At 41.7% G+C, this 16,979-nt stretch overlaps 1 protein-coding gene across 1 annotated transcript in view; it reads left to right on the top strand.

The window, feature by feature from the left end:
* UPF1 (UPF1 RNA helicase and ATPase) overlaps window positions 1–16,979 on the top strand; it is a 66,001-nt gene that overhangs the window by 28,621 nt on the left and 20,401 nt on the right. The window contains exons 5-12 of the mRNA XM_083179439.1: window positions 7,018–7,198; window positions 8,555–8,716; window positions 8,897–8,981; window positions 10,333–10,431; window positions 12,596–12,704; window positions 12,811–12,970; window positions 14,268–14,386; window positions 15,608–15,772. Of these exons, the coding sequence (XP_083035565.1) occupies window positions 7,018–7,198; window positions 8,555–8,716; window positions 8,897–8,981; window positions 10,333–10,431; window positions 12,596–12,704; window positions 12,811–12,970; window positions 14,268–14,386; window positions 15,608–15,772 (1,080 nt within the window). The remainder of the gene's footprint in view (window positions 1–7,017; window positions 7,199–8,554; window positions 8,717–8,896; window positions 8,982–10,332; window positions 10,432–12,595; window positions 12,705–12,810; window positions 12,971–14,267; window positions 14,387–15,607; window positions 15,773–16,979) is intronic.

The following is a 16,979-nucleotide window of genomic DNA, read 5'->3' as shown; positions in this document are numbered from 1 at the left end:
GGGCAGTGAACATGAAAAATTACATTTTTTTACACAAAAATGCAGTTCTGGCTCAAAATTTTTCATTTTCAGAAGGTATGAAGGAGAAAAAGCACCCCAAAATCTGTGCCCCAATTTCTCCCGAGTACGGCAATGCCTGACATGTGACCAAAAAATACCAGTTGGGTGCATGGCAGGACTCAGAAGGGAAGGAGTGATTTTTGGATTTTGCAGCTCAGATTCTGGTGGAATTTTGGTGGGTGCTATGTCGCATTAGCAAGACCCCCCAAGCACCAATACAGTGGAACCCCCCCACAAGTCACCCCATTTTGCAAACTACACCCCTCAGGGAATTCATCTAGGGGTATAGTGTACATTTCAAACCCCCAGGGGTTTCACCAATTTTGATACAAGTGGGCAGTGAACATGAAAAATTACATTTTTTTACACAAAAATGCAGTTCTGGCTCAAAATTTTTAATTTTCAGAAGGTATGAAGGAGAAAAAGCACCCCAAAATCTGTGCCCCAATTTCTCCCGAGTACGGCAATGCCTGACATGTGACCAAAAAATACCAGTTGGGTGCATGGCAGGACTCAGAACGGAAGGAGTGATTTTTTGGATTTTGCAGCTCAGATTCTGGTGGAATGAATGGTGGGTGCTATGTTGCACCAATACAGTGGAACCCCCCCACAAGTCACCCCATTTTGCGAAGTACACCCCTCAGGGAATTCATCTAGGGGTATAGTGTACATTTCAAACCCCCAGGGGTTTCACCAATTTTGATACAAGTGGGCAGTGAACATGAAAAATTACATTTTTTTACACAAAAATGCAGTTCTGGCTCAAAATTTTTAATTTTCAGAAGGTATGAAGGAGAAAAAGCACCCCAAAATCTGTGCCCCAATTTCTCCCGAGTACGGCAATGCCTGACATGTGACCAAAAAATACCAGTTGGGTGCATGGCAGGACTCAGAACGGAAGGAGTGATTTTTTGGATTTTGCAGCTCAGATTCTGGTGGAATGAATGGTGGGTGCTATGTTGCACCAATACAGTGGAACCCCCCCACAAGTCACCCCATTTTGCGAAGTACACCCCTCAGGGAATTCATCTAGGGGTAGAGTGTACATTTCAAACCCCCAGGGGTTTCACCAATTTTGATACAAGTGGGCAGTGAAAATGAAAAATTACATTTTTTTACACAAAAATGCAGTTCTGGCTCAAAATTTTTCATTTTCAGAAGGAATGAAGGAGACAAAGCACCCCAAAATCTGTGCCCCAATTTCTCCCGAGTACGGCAATGCCTCATGTGTGACCAAAAAGTGGCAGGACTCAGAAGGGAAGGAGTGATATTTGGATTTTGCAGCACAAATTCTGGTGGAATAATGGTGGGTGCTATGTCGCATTAGCAAGACCCCCAAAGCACCAATACAGTGGAACCCCCCCACAAGTGACCCCATTTTGCAAACTACACCCCTCAGGGAATTCATCTAGGGGTATAGTGTACATTTCAAACCCCCAGGGGTTTCACCAATTTTGATACAAGTGGGCAGTGAACATGAAAAATTACATTTTTTTACACAAAAATGCAGTTCTGGCTCAAAATTTTTCAATTTCACAAGGAATGAAGGAGAAAAAGCACCCCAAAATCTGTGCCCCAATTTCTCCCAAGTACGGCAATGCCTCACATGTGACCAAAAAATACCAGTTGGGTGCATGGCAGGACTCAGAAGGGAAGGAGTGATTTTTGGATTTTGCGGCTCAGATTCTGGTGGAATGAATGGTGGGTGCTATGTGGCATTAGCAAGACCCCCGAAGCACGGTGAAATTATGAACCTAATATTCCATAGATGTGTGGTATAATTTAAAACACTCCTTTATACATAGGCCGGGTTTGTCGGGGCAAGTGTCACACTGGAAAATAGTTTGCTTTCTTATTCCCTTTTTATAGCAAACTTTGCACCTTTTTTGTGTCCTGCCCTTTTTTCCAGTGGAGGGGATTTCATCAGGAAAATGCTGCCCTGGTACAATACGGGGGCCAGTACTAGAAGTACTGGGGCCCTCTGCCTGCTGGTTCCCAAATATTAGGCCCTTTATGACTTCCTCTTGAAAGTGCATAAATGTCCCCCTCTGGCCGGTAGAACGGAATAGCACGTAAGCGTTATACAGTGCCATCTGGATGATATACACGGCCACCTTCTTGTACCAGATTTTTGTTTTCCGCAGGGCACTGTACGGCTTCAGTACCTGATCTGAAAGATCCACTCCGCCCATGTACCTATTGTAATCCAGGATACAATTAGGTTTGGAGGTGTGGGTACTAGCACCTCGTACAGGGACGGAGGTGGTACTGTCTCCGTGAATTGTTGTCAGTATAAGGACATCCCTCTTGTCCTTATATTTGACCAACAACATATTTTCGTTGCATATTCCCCTGCTTTCACCCCTTCTCATTACTTGGGCAATGTGCGTTTTTGGGAGGCCTCTTTGGTTCTTGCGCACAGTACCGCAAGCTGCTGTACCTCTTGAACCAAGGGCCTTAAACAGGGGGATGCTAGTGTAATAGTTATCCACATAGAGGTGATAACCTTTATCCAGGAAGGGGTGCACTAAATCCCAGACAATTTTCCCACTAACACCTACGAGGGAGGGGGGGCATTCTGGCGGTTCAATTCTTGAATCCTTCCCTTCATATACCCTAAACCTGTGAGTGTACCCTGAGGTGCTTTCACACAGCTTATACATTTTTATGCCATACCTTGCCCTCTTATTGGGAAGGTACTGGCGGAATTTAACCCTTCCTTTAAAATGTATAAGGGACTCGTCGATACAAATAAATTTTTCAGGGATGTACACCTCTTCAAATTTGGCACTGAAATGATCAATGACCGGCCTGACTTTGAATAGCCGGTCAAAGGTGGGATCATCTCTGGGTGGGCACTGTGCATTATCGGTGTAATGTATGAATTTAAGAATTGTCTCAAATCGAGTCCGGGGCATGGCCATACGGTAAAATGGAGTACTGTACAGAACATCTGTACTCCAATATTGCCTAATTTCTGGCTTTTTTACTATGCCCATATGAAACACCAGACCCCAAAACGTCATCATCTCTACTGCATCTACAGGGGTCCACCTAGCAAATGATGACGTGGGGTTTTGAGCAATAAACTGCTGGGCATATAAATTAGTTTGGTCCACCATTAAATTTATAAAATCATCAGAGAAAAATAATTTGAAAAAGTCAATTTCTCTGAGACCTGTGGAATCAAATTGGATTCCTGGCATGCCCAAAAACTCAGGAACCTGGGGCTCAAAATTGTCTGGTGGTGGGGTCCATACTAGATCAATTATTGGGGGGGGAATCTCAGCTGATCTACGGGGGCGTCTTTGAGGGGGTCCCTCATCAGCAGAGGAGGAAGAGGAGCTTAAGGCAAATCCTTCAAATTCCCCGCTTGCATCACTGCCTGTGTCAGAGTCCGAAGCAAGCATGGCATATGCCTCCTCCACTGAATACATTCTCCTGGATGATTGGGAGGACATTTGGGAGGACATTTGGGAGGACATTTGGGATGCCATTTTTATTTTTGTGTTACCGGTAGTGAAATGTTTCAACACGTGTATAGTGTAGGGGGGGGCACAAACTTTATTTCAATCCGGGGGGTATGTAGTGTGTAGTGTGTATGTGGTGCAGAAAAAAAAAAAAAATGCTTTATACCAATAAAAAAAAAAAAAATGAAGGGGTTAAAAAAAAAAAAAAATGAAGGGGTTAAAAAAAAAAAAAAGGAAGGGGTTAAAAAAAAAAAAGGTCCTGCGCCAAAAATTGAGCACAGATGTTGGTCAGTAACGTCTGTCACTGAACAGCGCTCAAAGGCAACAGGAATTTGATCAAAAAAAAAAAAAAAATAGATCAACCCTGTGCCGAAAAAGATGATCAGTGATGTACGTCACTGATCAGCGCACAGCGGCCACAGGACACCCACAAAATCACAGTGTGTGTAAAAAAAAAAATTAAAAAAATACCCCACAGCACACACACAAAAAAAAAAGGTGATCAGTGATGCGACACTGATTACCAGTGAGGTGCAGCAGGTGCACAACCTTTGGTGCAACTGACAGGTATATATATAAAAAAAAAAAAACCTCTGTACCCCCAAAAAAGTTGCTGATCACCTCAGATATAGTGATCAGCACAAAAGGCGGGGACAGCAGACACAAAATTTAGCACTCTCTATCACTATCTCTCTCTATCTCTCTATCTCTCACTATCTAACACTATCTAACACTCTATGACACTGCAGCAGCAGCACTCACAGGTATATCTATATATAAAAAAAACCCTGCGCCCCCAAAAAGTTACTGATCAGTTAATTTATACTGATCAGCACAAAAGGAGGGGGCAGCAGTCAGTTATATAAAAAATATATAGCACAATCTGTCACTATCTCTCTCTATCTCTCTCTCTCTATCTCTCTATAACTATCACACTGCAGCAGCACAAAATATAGCACTCTGTCAGTAGGCCTCTCTCTCTATCTCTCTCTCTCTATCTCTCTCTCTCTATCTATAACTATATCACACTGCAGCAGCACAAAATATAGCACTCTCTGACACTATCTCTCTCTCTATCTCTCTCTATCTCTCTCTATCTCTCTCTATCTCTCTCTATCTCTCTCTATCTATCTCTCTATCTATCTCTCTATCTATCTCTCTATCTATCTCTCTATCTCTCTATCTATCTAGCTAATACAGTGCAGCAGCACAATTTCACAGGCACAATTATTGAACAGGATCCAGTAATCAATCAGCAGCGATCAAGTAAGTATTGCAGGCAGCAAGGTTCTGGTCAGTATGGCGGCAGGGGGGTACGGTGACCGCACTGCACGCTTTCCAGACCGGAATGGCGTCTGCAGTGCAGTCACCGTTAGTTTAAATCCCCCTCCTTGGCTGTGATTGGTCCGTCGGTCCGACGGACCAATCACGGCCTTTGGGGGCGGGCGGGGTGAGGTGGGGTGACACCAGTGTCACCCTTACACCCCGCGGTGATTGGTGCTGTACTTTACAGCACCAATCACCTCTGATCCCGTGTCACCGGCGAACGTTATTCGCCGGTGACACAGGAAAACGCTGTGAATGGCTGTTCACACTGAACAGCCAATCACAGCGATCGCCGACGGGGGGGCGGCATCGCAGCCCCCCCGGGGCATGCACGGACATGTCTGCTGTCAGGGACAGCAGACATGTTGAAACTGTCACCGCGTCTATAGACGCGGTGACAGTTTAAAGCCATGACGTACATTTACGCCATGTGTCGGGAAGTGCTTCCCGGCCATGACGTAAATGTACGTCAAATGTCGGGAAGGGGTTAAATAATGGCCAACATATTTTGATGACTAGCTTGAGACCGATTTTTATATGAAGTCCAACTCCCCCCACCCTGCATTATTCAAGCTCAGGTCTGGTCTGCATCAGAGCTGCACTGGCATAACTAAAGTTCCGCAGACCTCGCCGTGGTTTGGAGGAGCTAGGCATGTTTGGGCTGCAGAAGTTATTGTTACGGCTGCCACATCTGGTACTGCTGTGCCGGCCTGCGTGGCCCAGCAGATTCTCCTGTCTGCTGCAGTCCCGGCGCTCCTTCGGAGTAGTGATAGAAAGTCAGTTGCAAATTGGCTGCCCCCCTCAAAGCAGACTGTTATTAAGGATGCTTATCGAAGGCTGGAGACCTCCTATTGCATACTAAATAACTGTCTGCTGTGAGGAGGTGGCCATTTTGCATGTGACATTCTATCAGGAGGAGTGCCGGGACTGCGGACAGGAGGAGGGGGGGGGGGGGTGGCGCTCAAATTGTATTGGCAGAAGGGAGCTCAAATTGAAGTTACGCCACTGCAGAGCTGGAATACAGACCACATTGTACTAGAAGCACCACAGTGCTGGGGGGGAGGGTAGAGAAACTGCACAGGTTTTGAAAGATGCCCTGATGTTTGCAAACTGTCAGCACATCAGAAATACTAGGTACACTGCGCAGTGTACCTAGTATTTCTGATGTGCTGACAGTTTGCAAACAACATCAGGGTTATCATCAGTTACTTCAATATAGAAGCCACTGTTCATGCTTCCTAGTACATGCGCATTGCATTTACCCACAAGTATATATCGCTGTATGTGCTTGCAATTTGCCCTATATTACTGATAATATTGGAACAACCATCAGTCTCTGCCAGATTATATTGCTACAAGCAAACACTGTAGAAGCCAAGGGCTTCACACAATACGGCCATTGCATTTAAGCACTACTATATAAGGCATCCTCAATACTTCCAGTCCAGGGCTGGGCAACACCGGCCCTCCAGATGTTAATGAACTACACATCCCATGATGCTTTGCATTAGTTTTGCTATGTGGCCATGCTGAAACTGATGCAAGGCATGCTGGGATGTGTAGTTCATCAACATCTGGAGGGCCAGTGTTGCCCAGCCCTGCTCCAGTCCCACAGCAACATCGTCGACATATCAGTTTTGACAATATACACAGTTTCTGATTAGAGTGCGAACAGTACACCTATATGGCAACAAACAGTTGCAACAAATGTAACAAGAGGAAGCTTTCCCACATTTGAAGCTGTTACTGATTTGCCAAGATGCTACATTGTACAATTGTAATATGAGACCTATTTCAGACACACAAGTAGTCCCCACACGTGCTGTTTTTAAACACGCACTACTTATCACTCTGTTTGTTGTTTGTGTTTATTTTATATTTCACAGTTTTAAAACAATCAATTAAAGGTTAAATTTTATTGGCATCAATTAATTATTTTTGGTGCACCACACCAAGACACACTTTCTCTTTCTTCATATATTCTGTTATATTTGTGTCAGTGGTAGCACACCCCTAAGCAATATGGTTTTCTGATATTTCAACAATAGGGGGGCATAACTTGTACCAGCAATTGTAAATACTTTAATCCTGTGCGGTAGATTACCCCACTCTGTTTCCTACATATTGTTGCATGGCCTGTTAACTTTTTTCCTTTCCTTAGACAACCATGTGCAAGTCAGAGCAGCTTGAAGGATATCAACTGGGACAGCTCCCAGTGGCAACCTCTTATTCAGGACCGCTGCTTCCTTTCTTGGCTAGTGAAGATCCCATCTGAACAAGAGCAGCTGAGAGCTCGCCAAATTACGGCACAGCAAATAAACAAGCTGGAGGAGCTGTGGAAGGTAGCATCACACTTGTTCTTTGGATAGCCATTCCAGTGTTTATAGTGTCTGTAGTGTAGGACTCCTTTTTTTTTTCTTTCACCAATGAATGTACAGGTAGGGTGTGAGTAGCTTTTTATTCTTTTTATGATTTGTAAAAATTAAAAAACTTTAGAAATACTTTTATCCAGACATTTTCAACTAGGAACCTGATTCTTTATCCTGCTGAACATTATAGAGAATGTGTTTACGGCCAGCATGAAAATGCCCTGAAATCTAAAAGGGCATTAGGTTTCAACTAGGTCTCTCTAATGGGCCATACACACAGGGAGATTTCTGCTTAATTTATAAGCCATTTTGCTAAATCACTTAGACATTAAGTACAAATTGCTCAGTGTGTATTCCCCTTTGCCATGACGCTGCGGTGCAAGTCGCAATTGTTGGTGTAGATCATTCAAGCATGCAGTATATATCTAGTCAGATCGCTTAGCAAGGGACTACAAATCACCCATGTTTTAAGAAGTGATCTGAGTTATTGAAGTCCACCCTCTTGTAATACCAACCCATTATTTAAATAAGTTTTTTTTGTTTTTTTTTTGCTTGACACATCTCCTATACTAAATTGCTCAAACCACATCTCTTGCTCAAATGTCCCTGTGTGTATGCCCCAAAAGTCTGCAGTATTAAGGTACTGTACTTAAAGGACCTACACAGGGTGCAACACTGCTGAGGGATCTAAGCAATGAAGATCGCTCAGCAAATAGCACTGTGTGCTGAGCGATCTGTCAGGGCCAGTGTTCTCTGGTAAAAACAGTGAAGCGTGGTGCCATGCATAGCTATTGACCCTACAATGGAGCAATGTAGGGGCATTTTCTAAGCAATATAGTTTGATTGCTTAGATATTGCCCTGTGTGTAGGCCCCTTTAGACAAATCATAGATCTTTTTTTGTCCTAAATTAAATGTTCGCTAGCTAAAGGGAGTAACCCACATAGTGATTGTGTCCTTTTCTAAGCGATCTGACTTAATTTGACTAGGTCGCTTAGAAAATTACCTTACATCACTCCATGTGTAGTGGCGATAGCGATGTGTGGGGCAGCCTGTAGTTATTGCACGGCCATGTAGATCATGCATGATAAATCTAGTCCGATCACCAGTGTTTTCACCAGAGAACACTGGCCCTGACATTTCCGCGATCTAGCATCTCTCAGATCGTTCTGCAACATCGCCACATGTGTAGGCTCCTTTAGGGATCATGTAAACTGATTTAAGCTAGTTCTTGCTTCATTGACATTTTTTATACATGTCCATAATTGGGGAGCATTACGGTCTAAAGGCATTGGGTCTAATGTGTTAAAAATAAATATATTTTCTCTTAGGAAAACCCTTCTGCAACTTTAGAAGATCTGGAAAAGCCAGGTGTTGATGAAGAACCCCAGCATGTTCTGCTTCGGTATGAGGATGCCTATCAGTACCAAAATATATTTGGACCACTTGTTAAGCTTGAGGCGGATTATGATAAAAAGCTGAAGGAATCTCAAGTGAGTAATTGGTTTCCTTCTATTGAATTTAATTGGGTTTTAATGATTAGTGTTTACAGAGAATAATTATTTGAAGTTTAGTAGACCTGTTTGAAATGTAAAAAACATCTATTTTTAAAAGTAGGTCTCTTTTGCATGACCATAGGTGAGAAAATAATCAAACTTCTTAAATGTCCCTAGACACAAGATAACATTACAGTGCGCTGGGACCTTGGCCTCAACAAGAAGAGGATTGCTTACTTCACTCTGCCAAAAACTGATTCTGGTAATTTTTTTTTTTTTTTTTTTACTTTGCTAGTTTGTGTAACTGTGCCAAAACAATGTACAATAAAATGATTGTATGGCAATACATTCACAACTTCCAGCATCTACATTTTATTACTCTCTGGAAAATGTACATAAATGGCTTATCATGTAGTTATTATAATATGTAGGGGGGAGGGGAGGGAGAGAGATGCTAGGTCAAACCAAAATATGATTATGGTATAATGTTTTCATGTACAAATCTGAAATGAAACCAGGGGACTCTTGCTAACGTACACCATGTCAAACTGTTTAGTTATGTCACTGTCCTTTAAATGCATACATTTATATTTAATTGTCTTTTTGTACAAGTCCACTTTTTGTCTATAGGCTTTTGTGATTTATTTTTTCTCCCTTTACTTTAGTAGAGCTTGTATTTATCATACAGTAGCTAGACCTGGGGTAGCCAACCCTAGTCCTCGAGAGCTACCAACAGTGCATGTTTTGCAGGTCTCCTCACAGAGGGGCAGATTTATTAAGCTTAGTGAAGTGATAAACTGTCTACTGTCTGGTTTTTATCACCGGCCAATCAGCTCTAACCTGTCATTTTTCAAACCAAGCCTGTAGCTTCACAGGTAGGAGCTGATTGGTCGGTGATAAAAACCAGACAGTTTATCACTTCTCCGAGCTTAATAAATCTACCCCAGAATCACAAGTGAGCTAATTAGCTCCATCTGTGGATCTTTTAAAATGTCAGTGATTAATGAGTGCAGCTGTGCAGCAGCTAGGTTGCCTGGAAAATGTGAACTGTTGGTAGCTCTCGAGGGCTAGGGTTGGCTACCACTGAGCTAGTGTACCTACCTTTTGCACTGCATTATTTTACTGTAAGACCGTGCATTGTCTGTGTTCTGACTGCCAATCATTCATATGTATGTCTTTTGGAACAGTACACAATATGTAACGTGATCAATTTGTGTTCTGCACTATTTCCTAACATTTTTACCTGAACTTAAAAATGTTCTTTATTTTTTCATCTGCTAATGGGGTTCACATAAAAAGTGAATTTGCTGGGAAAATGCAATTCGATATTGAATTAGAAATTAAATTTGCTGTGCAAATTTGCCATGAAAGCGTCTCGCAGGACCTAATTGATTTTACTTATAATTGTTTAATATATTCCTATTTAAAGAAATTGTACAGTGATGTGGTGTTTATGCCCCAGCTTGAACAAGCTTACCTGATATTTAATGCAAATGATGGGCCACAGTGAGTTTTTTGTTTTATGGAAAGGTTAAATGTAACTTTGAGAGAATAATGAAATTGTAGTTTTTGTATACTTTTTTTTTTTTTATAGCTTTTTAATTTTTTTTCAGATATGCGCTTAATGCAAGGAGATGAAATATGTCTGAGGTACAAAGGTGACCTTGCACCACTATGGAAAGGGATTGGACATGTGATTAAAGTCCCAGACAGTATCCTTTTATGTACCATCCATTTGTTTTTATTGTTACTTCAATGCTCTTCCTCCAGTACACTACTGTATAGTTTCAATTAACTGATTTTTTCATTGTCCGTATTACATTGCAGCTCTTAAGGCCCCCATACACTAGTTTGACTTGTCCTAAAGACAAGTCAGACCAGTTTTCCCTTGAGATCCCCCTGGCAGCTCCCGGGGAGGCTCACTTATGATTTGGCACTTGATGAGTTATTTTAACATGTAGTAAATTGCATGCGATTTATTGCATGTAATATCCCTCAGGGAACTTCAGCAGCGGGATCCGGGCAGCGGCGTCTGGGAGCTAGTAGCGGTATTAGCCAGGCAGGGTGGGAAGTACTGCTCAATTTGAAGAAATATTTTGAAAAGAATGGCTGGATGCTGATTGGCTAAGAGAATTCAGCCAATCAGCAGCCAGACAGTCTTTTCAAAATATATTTTTCAAATACAGCATTGCTTCCCACCCCGCCTGGTTAATACAGCTACTAGCTCCCAGACGCCGCTACCTGCCCCACGACCCCACCGACAGGACCCCACTGCTGCACATAGGTGTGTGTCAGTGGTGCTTCACCGCTGGCGCACACCTTCGGGTCAGAGAGACACATCTCAGATGCTAAAAAGCACCCGTGATGTGCCACTGATGGGTCCGATTCGATAGCCTGTCCACTGCCCCCAATCCTTTCCTTCATTGTGAATGAATGCCATGCATATGGCATCTATTCAGTTGGTGGTGATCAGCACCTGCATGTTTCCACACCAGCGCAATCTGCTGGTGAGTGTTAGGTCACATATTTTTTTTTATTGGACAGGGCACAGAGCATTGCTTAAACAGCGTATTGTTAACATAATTATAAGTAACATTTACTAGCATAAGCTGCAGTTGAGGCAAATTGGGTGCAATTTGCACATGTGAAAACCTATTCTGTATAAAATAAAAAAAATGCGCAATCTGAGGTAAAGTTGTTATGGAGACGCAGACTGGTCTAATGCAGCCCATAGAGCGAGGAGCTGATTCCCCAATCAGTTTCACTAATTTTAAGGCTCCCATGATTGTAAAAGCAAAATACAGCATGTTAAAAATCCCCAACTCTCCAATTCCAATATTTATGAAGGATTTCTATTGTTGGATTTTTCTGACCTAGCCATCGGGAGAATGAGCAGATACATGTCTAATGTATGGATCTTTTCACTCTAAAAAGTAGTGTAAAAATAGAGCTGACTGATATTTGTATGCAGCTCCAGAAAAAAATTGCAAACATTCCACATGATTTTTATTTATTTTTTAAACTGCCATTTGCAACTCTATTGGGGGTATTCAATAGCCGGCGACCGCCACCAGGCCCTATTCAATGCTGTCTTTCCCAACAGCATTGAGCAGGGTTTCTCGGCAGAACAAGCCCGACTTCACAAGCTGTCAGGCTCATTCTGCCTAGAACGGCCGGGAAGTGACGAGCTGCCGGCTGCAGCTCGCCTCTTCCTGGCCGCAACTCGCGGCCACGCCCCCTTCTCGTCCCACTTGCGGCGGGACATTGAATTCCGCCTGCATGTTTTTGGTCGATCTGACCGAGAACGGGACAGGGTCACGGCGGTCAAGCAAGCTCGACCGCCATGACCTACACATTGAATCCCCCCTAAATCTAAGCTGGAGACTTTCTATTTTGACAGACAACTCAAAATAGTCTGTGCCTCCAAATTCATGATTATGTGTATATAGATCTTTCACTGGCTATGAAGGAGGGGTCTAGTAGCTTTGAGACTTGATTTGTAGTGAGGTATTGTTCAAGTGTTTGGTGACTGGAACCTTACATCGGGATGTACCAAATATGCTGTATCTTATGTGAAATGTCAAATAATAAGATTGTACGTCTTGCAAAGTGTTTTTCACTCCACTCCATTGTGGGGATTGTGCAGGTCTTTTTGGCTTAAACTATACAACTGCCATGCTGTGTGGGAATATATTAAGACTTTCTTCCAATGAAACCCATGGTTTATCTATTTGGGATATCACTGAAAGATTGTGCGCAAGCATATATTTATATACTGATTTAACATTGACTTGGGTCATTTCTAAATTAAATTTGCTTAATGTATTGCCTCCTATTACATAAAGTTTTATTGCATTACTTAATGGAGTTCTTTAGATTATGGTGATGAAATTGCCATAGAGTTAAGAAGCAGTGTTGGTGCTCCAGTGGAAGTAACGCACAATTTTCAAGTGGACTTTGTATGGAAGTCAACATCCTTTGACAGGTATTTTATTTTTAACATATAGGCCTTAATTACATTTCTCAAAAAGGTCTTCGTTCTAATTTAAATCTGTTTAATGGATCTTTTTTTCTTTTTTTTTTTATATTAGAATGCAGAGTGCATTAAAGACATTTGCTGTAGATGAAACTTCAGTTTCTGGGTACATATATCATAAACTTCTGGGTCATGAAGTAGAAGATGTAATTATTAAGTGTCAGCTCCCAAAGAGGTTCACAGCACAAGGGCTACCAGATCTCAACCATTCACAGGTAAACAAAAATATTGTATATATGAACTATGTGCTGCTTCTTCCTCCCTTTTTGGATTTTTGTAATCATTCGCAGCTGGATCTAATTTGTCTGGTCAGATATTATCCTACCGGTTTCCACAGACAGCAATCCTCAAAGAATGACCTGATGGAGGGCTGGGTTAAGGTTTTTCAGAGTGTCAATAGGAGCAGAGTGTATTTTCCACCTGTAGAGATGCTTATTATAGCATATTATGCTGTAAGCTTCCTTAATAGGTACCAACAGTAAGGGAGATGGTTTATACTAGAAACAGCTTAAACATTTTGATGGTGCTTGGCCTAAGAAAGAATGACTTATCTCAACTTTTTAAATTGCCTCAGTGGGCTTTTAAAGCCTTCAGGAAAAATGCCAAACAGATGATCCACAGGTCTATTATCTTTAAATTAGATCCAGTGTCTGGTTTTTTCATCCTTGTAGAAGTCCAGCAGTAGACCAGTCCTGGGAATGGCCCCCTATCAGACTTTTTTCCTGTAATCTCTGGGCGACAAAAGTTTTGACCGTAGAACTTCTGTCCTGCAATCTAAAGTTTCAAGAGCATCTGGTTTGTACTAAAAATGAGTAATCTCTTCAGCCTTCTGTAGATCTATTTACTACCTCAATGATGTCAGATACTCATAGGGCGTTATTCAATGCGGCCGACGAGCGGGTTAAACGGCAGGGATCGCCAAAACAAGCGATACTCGCAATTTAGCCCCCACGCCAGACACTCACCCTATTCTACATTCTGGTGGAATTCTTCCTGAACAGGACAGTGAGATTCCCCCAAACAGCGAGGCTCGTGGCTGATGCAGGGAGCCCACTGCATTTAGCCAAAGGCCTCGCTGTTTTAGGGGCATACACACGGTGCAATATAAACTACCGATATAGACTATATATATTCCATTTTGTTAGGAAATCTAGTACCTATCGCACCATGTGTAAACAGCTTGCAATGCAGTCGTGCGCCACTGCATAGTATCGCAAGAAAAAAAATAGACTCTGCAGGCAGCTCAATTTTGACTAGAAAGTGTACAATCTATTTCTAGTATAGTCAAAAATCATCCATAGCCAAAAACGCAGGGTGGATGCCCCTTAATGGATATAAAAAGGGAGGAGTTCAGACTGTTTGCAACTCTGTACCTCATGGTTCCAGTTTTCTTTTTTACCTTAATTGAGGGTGAGATATTGGTTTCCTAAATGCTTATATAATGTATACATTCTGACAAACGTATTTTTAAAATGAAAATGTAGATTTTTGCATCTTATGCTTTTTCTCCAGGTTTATGCCGTCAAAACTGTTCTACAACGTCCACTCAGTCTTATTCAGGGGCCTCCTGGTACTGGAAAAACTGTAACATCTGCCACAATTGTATATCATCTTGCTAGACAGGGAAATGGGTGAGTAGTGTCTGTGTGTAGCGGTGTTTCTGATATTGTGTGATCCTTTCAAATGGTATTGCTTCAGAAAACACTTAGATGGGTTATTCTGCAATTTTGTAGTTTGTTTGATTACCGAATGACTGCATGCATATGGATTGTAGCACACTTGCGCAAGCCCAATTAGTGATGGAAAATAGCGTGTAGATCACAATCCCCTTGCAATTTGACTGACAGCTCTCATTTGAGGGTATTATCTGGCCATTTCCTGGGAGTGCAATAACCGCAGGCATGCCCAGGCTTTTTAATGGAGGGTCTGTGACCTCACCACTGGCCTAGAGAACCCCTGTCTGTCACAGAGTTGCAAAAGGGTCAGACTTCCTCACGTTTGCACAGACTGAAAAAGTAATTCGACGGATCAGGAATCGCATATGGATTTGTAGGTGAATAGCAATCCTTTCCCAATTCATTTGCACAGGGCGAGTTTTCTTTCTTTCTGTGCAGCGACTATCTAATTTCAGTCAGCAGCAACTTTGCAGAGGAGCGATTAGGTCTGAATCAGGCCCTAGATCCGAATCATTGCGCGTGCATCCTAATAATCAGATTGTTTCTAGAAGTGTCCTGGAGTGCCATCTGTTCCCTGGATTATATTACCCTTTAACTGTAATCTATCTTTCTCTGAAATTAATGGCCACTCCAGCAAAACTTATTACTACTTCCATTTACTGTAGGAGTGGGTACCAGAACCACGTTAATATTATGTAGTAACCTGAAGAAAATGGTAGTCTATTATCAATTGCTTGCACACTCTGACTATTTTGGTAGAAATAGCACTGTTTCAGTCTGCAAAGGTCCTTTATCAGGAATAGTTTATGGCACACATTATCAGATTATTTTATTGACACTTTACTGTGCTCAAACGGGTTTAAATCCAGTTTGTCTTATCACTGTCTACTATTGTAAAGCGCAACGGAATCTGCTGCGCTATATAAGAAACTGTAAATAAATAAATAAATGGTGTGGAGGTAGTGTTAAAGTATTTCATTTGTGTTGCTACTGTATGTGTTTATCTTGACAATGGTCCCTCTAGACCAAAGCATTATCTTTTGATCCTATATGGTAAAAAAAAAACATCTTTTATTTGCTTAACGAAAGTCTTGGGAGTAGGTTGTAAATCACCTGGTTAAAAGGCACATTTTGTAATACTTAAACTTATGGTTTCATTTCTTATTTGTTTATCAGACCTGTGCTGGTGTGTGCACCAAGCAATATTGCAGTCGATCAGCTTACAGAGAAAATACACCAAACTGGTCTCAAAGTTGTGCGCCTGTGTGCAAAAAGCCGTGAAGCTATTGATTCCCCAGTTTCCTTCTTGGCATTACATAATCAGATTCGCAACATGGAAAGGTATGTTATGTCACTTTCTTCTGTGTGGGTATTTTATCTCCGGCTCAATATTCAGTAAAACAGGATGGTATGAGATTTTTTTTTTTTTTAGTGGTATACCTTTGATTTAAGGATTGTTAACAAGTCTAAAGCTGGGTGCACACTATACGATTTTAGCCACAGACGATATTAACGATATCGGCGGAGCTCCCGGGTGAACTATGTTGTTAATTATATGGTTCATTGATGCCACCACTGAACATGCAGACTTGTTAAGATGACTGAGGATATAGTTAATGATCTAGTGAGTACACACTAGATCATATGCTTGGCTTATCTTTAATGATCAAGTTATCATGCATAAAGAAATATGGTATAGTATGTACCATGCTTTAGCTTGCAAATGGTTCCTTCATCTTGATCTATTCCTACCTTTATTATATATACGTATTTCATCATTTCTGTATTCTAGCTGATACTTGATTCATGTTTGGGTCAGTATCTATAGGGAATAGCTGCTACTCACTATGGATAGCATTTTGCCCGGGTATATGTCATAGGGTCGACCACTGAAGGTCAACATGGGATTAGGTTTGACAGGGTCATTAGGTCGACATGTATTTTTTATTTATTTTTATCCTGAGTGTAGACACTAAAAAAGTGTGCCCTGCTTAGGGGACGGTGCCTTGCTACGCTTGACACACTATTTTATTCTAGCGGATGGTAGGGCGTGTATCCGCCTGTCAGCTCAAAAAAAGTTAAACCCTAATGTCCCTGACGACCTGACCCCATGTCAACCTTTATGCAAGTTGACCTAATGCATGTCGACCTAGTGACCGTATCACATTTCCCCCCTCCCATTTAGGTAGTGTTTCAGATGATATAAGGAGCAGGCTGGTGGAGAAGTTGCCATTGCAACCATTTGGCTTCTAGCTGTCCTTTTCTCAAAAACTAGAAAATGAAAGTTGGATCTGATTGAGCAATGTCTCCATTCTTTAGAACACTTGATACGTTCAACCACATCTTATGGTAGTGTAGGTGTCATTTATGCTAATTAACTAGCAGATTTATTTTCATTAAAGTTTAAATAGTGATTACTATATCTACATCAGATGTTGCCAAAGCAGCAATAAGTTAATTGCTGTGAGTCTAATATTGCTTAGGCATTATGTTACACGTGCAGTTGGCTAGAAGCAGTACGTAGATATATTTTAACATAGAATGATGG

This window comes from Crinia signifera, chromosome 1 (assembly GCF_055691185.1).
Source record: "Crinia signifera chromosome 1, ASM5569118v1, whole genome shotgun sequence".
Classification (NCBI taxonomy): Eukaryota; Metazoa; Chordata; class Amphibia; order Anura; family Myobatrachidae; genus Crinia; species Crinia signifera.
The sequence above is the reverse complement of the archived record's forward strand: the minus strand, read 5'-3'. Positions and strand labels throughout refer to the sequence as shown.